Consider the following 5000-nt stretch of genomic DNA (forward strand, 5'->3'; position numbering starts at 1 on the left):
TTTATTCACCTTTTTTCTCTTTTCTTTTTTTTTCTCAAGGCCTGACTAAGCGCGTTGGGTTACGCTGCTGGTTAGGCATCTGCTTGGCAGATGTGGTGTAGCGTATATGGATTTGTCCGAACGCAGTGACGCCTCCTTGAACTACTGAAACTGAAACTGAAACTAATGCAGTAAAGTGTCTTATCTTTCTCTGCTTTTTGTTGTTGTTGTTGTTGTTGTTGTTGTTGTATTCGTTTCGTTTTGTTTTTCTATTTCGTTCTTCTCTTCAATACTTCTTTGTTTTAGCCTTTTCTGTCTTGTCTTTATTTCTGTCTTTGTCTACGTGTACCTCCAGTGCGATACACACAGCACAGTTCCATATCAGTCCCGTACAGTATGATACAGTAAAGTGACTTATCTTTCTATGGTTTGACTATTCTGTTCTTCTCTTCAGTTCTTCCTTATTTTGGTCCTCTCCGTCTTTCTTTCATTTTTTCTCCCCCCCCCCCCCTCCCTCCTCGCAACCCCGTCCCTCCGGCCCCCTCCCCTCCTCCCCCATTCTTTCAGAAAGTCAATTTCAAAGGACTTGACGTTCTGTTGCAGGCATTCTGCTGGCGCTCTCTCCCTCTGACATCCCGCTGGTTCTGGAAGCGGTCGGCAGACTGGACATGGTGACGTCACACGGTCTGATTCTGGTGCTGCCCAACCCGTACCAGGCCCCAGTGGTTCTGGACCACCTGGAGTCGCTGGCCACCGGCGGCAACCTCTCCGACGTCATGGATAGCGTCTTCGTCGTCGCCTTCAACTTTCCAGGCAACACGTCCGTCCCGTCAGAGACCAGGCGACGACGATCTGTGACGGAGTTGGGTTACGACGTCACGCCCGCCGTGATGTCATCACAGCAAAGCTCCATGACGCGGGAAGAACAGGAAAGCCGTGCTGACGTCGAGCCTCGCTTCGTGTCCTCGGTGGGAAAGCCCGTGTCGAAAGAGGTCCGCGGCGTCATCGGTTCCTCCAAGTGGTTGCTCAAAGAGTCTGGCGACGCCACGCTGCCTCTGAAGTTTTCTAAACAGGCTTTGCTCGGTAAAGGAGGCAATGATAAAAGGATATTTGATTCGAGCAGAAACCCGCCGAGCCTCAGAGAGATGCTTAGACGGAAAGGGCAGCTGAGCGTGAGAGATGTCAGTCAGCAGCTTCTTAAAGGCGTCAGGTTTCTGTCGGGTCCTTCTGCTTCGCTCAGAAAGAAAGCGAACCTCAACACACTTGTGATGGAGCAAGCAATAGAAGAAGAAGAAGAAAGACGGAGACAACAACAACAACAACAACAACAACAACGACAATATGCTACATATCAGAATCAACATCAACATCTACACAGACAACAGAATCAGGACGGGGACATCCGGCAGTGGGTCGTTGAAGAACACAAACCGCACCAGCACCACCACCACCACCACCACCACCACCACGACTACGACTCTTCCCAAAGTCTCTCCTCTTCCACGCGCTCGCCTCATACGATCCACAGACGGGCCGCCGCGAACCTTGACCAAAGCAACAGCGGCGCCGTCAGTGCCGCTCCTCCTCCTGACCTGATGACCGACAGCGAACTCTCTCAACTCCTCGACAGCAAGGACCTGCTAGGTCTTCACGACACCGTCCTGGCTCTGGGCTACATCCTGGACCAACAGCACTCCAACCCTTCTCTCGCCCTCCCTCCTGTCAACTTCACCGCGGATTTCCAGGGAGCCATGGGGACGGTCGAGGTGGAGAGCAACCAGAGGAGTTTCGATGCCGTTGTCTATGACTACGAGGCGCGGAGCGGGTTCGTGGAGAGGTGGTACTTCAACTCCACGTCCCCCGACACGTGGCAGGTGACGCAGGCCGGCAGCGTGGTGTGGCCGAGGGGCCAGGTGCTTGGAGCTGACGACTGCTTCCTCCTGGAGAGGAGCTGTGAGCGGGAAGGTGAGGTGTCCTTGTTTTGTTTGTTTGGGGTTTTTGTTTTATTTATCATTAGTAGTAGTGGTAGTAGTAGTAGTAGTAGTAGTAGTAGTAGTAGTAGTAGTAGTAGTAGTAGTAGTAGTAGTATCTTCATTATTACTATTATTGTTATTAACATTATCTTGGTCCTTTTGGAAAGAGTCTGAGTGATCAGAGAGGGTGGTTGGGATACATGGAATTAATTCTCTCTCTCCCTCTCTCTCTCTCTCTCTCTCTGTATACATACATGTATATAAATATATATATATATATATATCACGTGAGAGAAACACACACACACACACACACACACACACACACACACACACACACACACACACACACACACACATATATATATATATATTTTTTTTTTTTTTTTTTTTTTTTTTTTTCATTCTATAAATGTTTCATTTTATATGATTTTCACACTGGATTGAAATGTGGTACCTTTTTTTTTTTTTTTTTTTAAAGCTAAAGGTGTATTGACAGGTAGATGAATCAATAGACAGACCATCAAGACAGGCTGTTGTAAGAAAGGTAATCAAACTATTAAGTACATTAATGAATAAATGAATAGATAACTGATTTCGGTGAATCAAAACATAGAGCGGAATAATATATATATATATATATATATATATATATATATATATATATATATATATATATTTTTTTTATCATTGAAAACGATCCTATCTCTGTTTGAACTTTCTTAAAACAATTCATTCATCAATAAAGCATACCAGTTTGCTACTCTGTTTACGAGGGATTGCGAGGCTTAAAACAAACTACATAAAACAACAAAAAACACCACCACCACCACCATCACCACCACCAACAACAACACCACCACCAACACCATCACCACCACCAACAACACCACCACCACCACCATCACCACCACCAACAACAACACCACCACCAACAACAACAACACCACCAACAACAACAACACCACCACCAACAACAACAACACCACCACCAACAACAACAACAACAACAACACCAACAACAACAACACCACCAACAACAACAACACCACCACCACCAACAACAACAACAACAACACCAACAACAACAACACGACCAACAACAACAACAACACCAACAACAACAACACCACCAACAACACCACCACCAACAACAACACCACCACCAACAACAACAACAACACCACCACCAACACCACCAACAACAACAACAACAACACCAACAACAACACAAGCGAAGATGCGAATTCAGATTCTCCTGGCGGCTTTAATCAACATGAACGAGGCCATAAAGGAAGCTGCTGAGCGGGGTTTTAAAGGCTGGTCCATTTGTGTGGCTTTTGATCAGCAAACGTCTGGAGTATCCCCTGCCATGGGAGATTGATTAAACAGCTCAAGGGTCACAACACGTTCTAATGTTCCCAGTGTGATTAATTGCTTAATTAAGTTGATTAAGTGCCTAATGGCTGTGTTGATCCTCGCGAGATGCATTGTAAAACGAAGAAGATTCTGATACAGAATGTTAGCGTTACTCAAAGCGCTCAAGGAAACAGACACGTCAAGAAAGTCAGTGTGGAAAGTGACCCCCTTTTTTTTTTTTCTTTTTTTTTTAAGAACGCCACAGCACAAACAAGTGCTGCCTTTCAAATCACATCATTGTACTGACAATGCAGCCTACCACTGAGGGACAATTTCAGGGCTGGTAGCACGTCAGTTCCTAGTACCAGTCAAAGAGAAAAAATATCAAAATGATGTTTGAAAATATACTGTACTACGCATCTGATATTTTTCACCAGATAAGTCGTACCTCAGTAATGCACGCTTTAACAAGGGACATGGGAAAAGTTAACAGTGGATGAACTCTAAGAATAGAAGATGTGTTTCAGTAAGGCACGCTTCAACAAGGGAAATGGGAAAGTTAACAATGGATGAACAAGAACAGAAGATGTGTTTCAGTAAGGCACGCTTCAACAAGGGAAATGGGAAAAGTTAACAGTGGATGAACTCTAAGAATAGAAGATGTGTTTCAGTAAGGCACGCTTCAACAAGTGACATGGGAAAAGTTAACAGTGGATGAACTCTAAGAATAGAAGATGTGTTTCAGTAAGGCACGCTTCAACAAGGGAAATGGGAAAAGTTAACAGTGGATGAACTCTAAGAACAGAAGATGTGTTTCAGTAAGGCACGCTTTTACAAGGGAGGGATTTGTCAGAATGGTTAAGACGCTCATCCGCCAATGAAGTGTCCACGAGGGAGTAGGTTCGAATCCCACGCTCTCGCCCTTTCTCCCAGGTATGACTGGAAAATCAAACTGATTCGAATGATGCGATAAACTGAGGTCCCGTTTGGTAGCACGCACTCGGCGCACTGAAAAAGATGCCATGGTTACCAGCGTTGTCCTTTGGCAAACTTCTTTACGAAGAAATCCACTTCGATAGATATACAAAAATTAATATGCATGCATCTGCTCAAGGCCTGATTAGCGCGTTGGCTTATGCAGCTGGTCAGGCATCTGCCTAGCATATATGGTGAGGCGCATATGGATTTGTCCGAACGCAGAGGTGCCCCCTTGAGAAACTGAAAGTAAATCTTAACCAGGGAAATACAAAAGTAAACAATGAATAAGAGCAGAAGATATGTTTCAGTAAGACACGCTTTAACAACAGAGAGATAGGAAAGAGGGAGAGAGGGAAGAAAGAAATGAAGAACGGTAACTCTTGCATACTAAAGGGACACAACTTCAAGCCGTTTGCATCTTGGCGCTGTCCCCATCAGCCAGCACACAGGTAACACACAGCGTAGAGACAGATAGGTACAGGTTAATTCCTCAAGACATATGGTGTCCCAACCAGGTCAAAAGTGTTCGAAATCCACATCGTTAAGCACGACTTTATGAAATCACAATTTAACGGGTAATGATATACATCTCGTTGATTCTCTCTGTGTGTGTGTGTGTCTCTCTGTGTCTCTGTCTCTCTCTCTCTGTCTCTGTCTCTCTGTCAGTCTATGTCTGTCTGTCTGTCTGTCTGTCTGTCTGTCTGTCTGTCT

The 5000-nt window shown here is 45.0% G+C and overlaps 1 protein-coding gene across 1 annotated transcript in view; it reads left to right on the forward strand.

Moving 5' to 3' along the window:
• LOC143288751 (retinal guanylyl cyclase 1-like) overlaps positions 1 to 5000 on the forward strand; it is a 147330-nt gene that overhangs the window by 6550 nt on the left and 135780 nt on the right. The window contains exons 2-3 of the mRNA XM_076597377.1: positions 583 to 1160; positions 1365 to 1944. Coding sequence (XP_076453492.1) covers positions 583 to 1160; positions 1365 to 1944 — 1158 coding nt within the window. The remainder of the gene's footprint in view (positions 1 to 582; positions 1161 to 1364; positions 1945 to 5000) is intronic.

Source organism: Babylonia areolata, chromosome 13 (assembly GCF_041734735.1).
Source record: "Babylonia areolata isolate BAREFJ2019XMU chromosome 13, ASM4173473v1, whole genome shotgun sequence".
In the NCBI taxonomy this organism is placed as follows: Eukaryota; Metazoa; Mollusca; class Gastropoda; order Neogastropoda; family Buccinidae; genus Babylonia; species Babylonia areolata.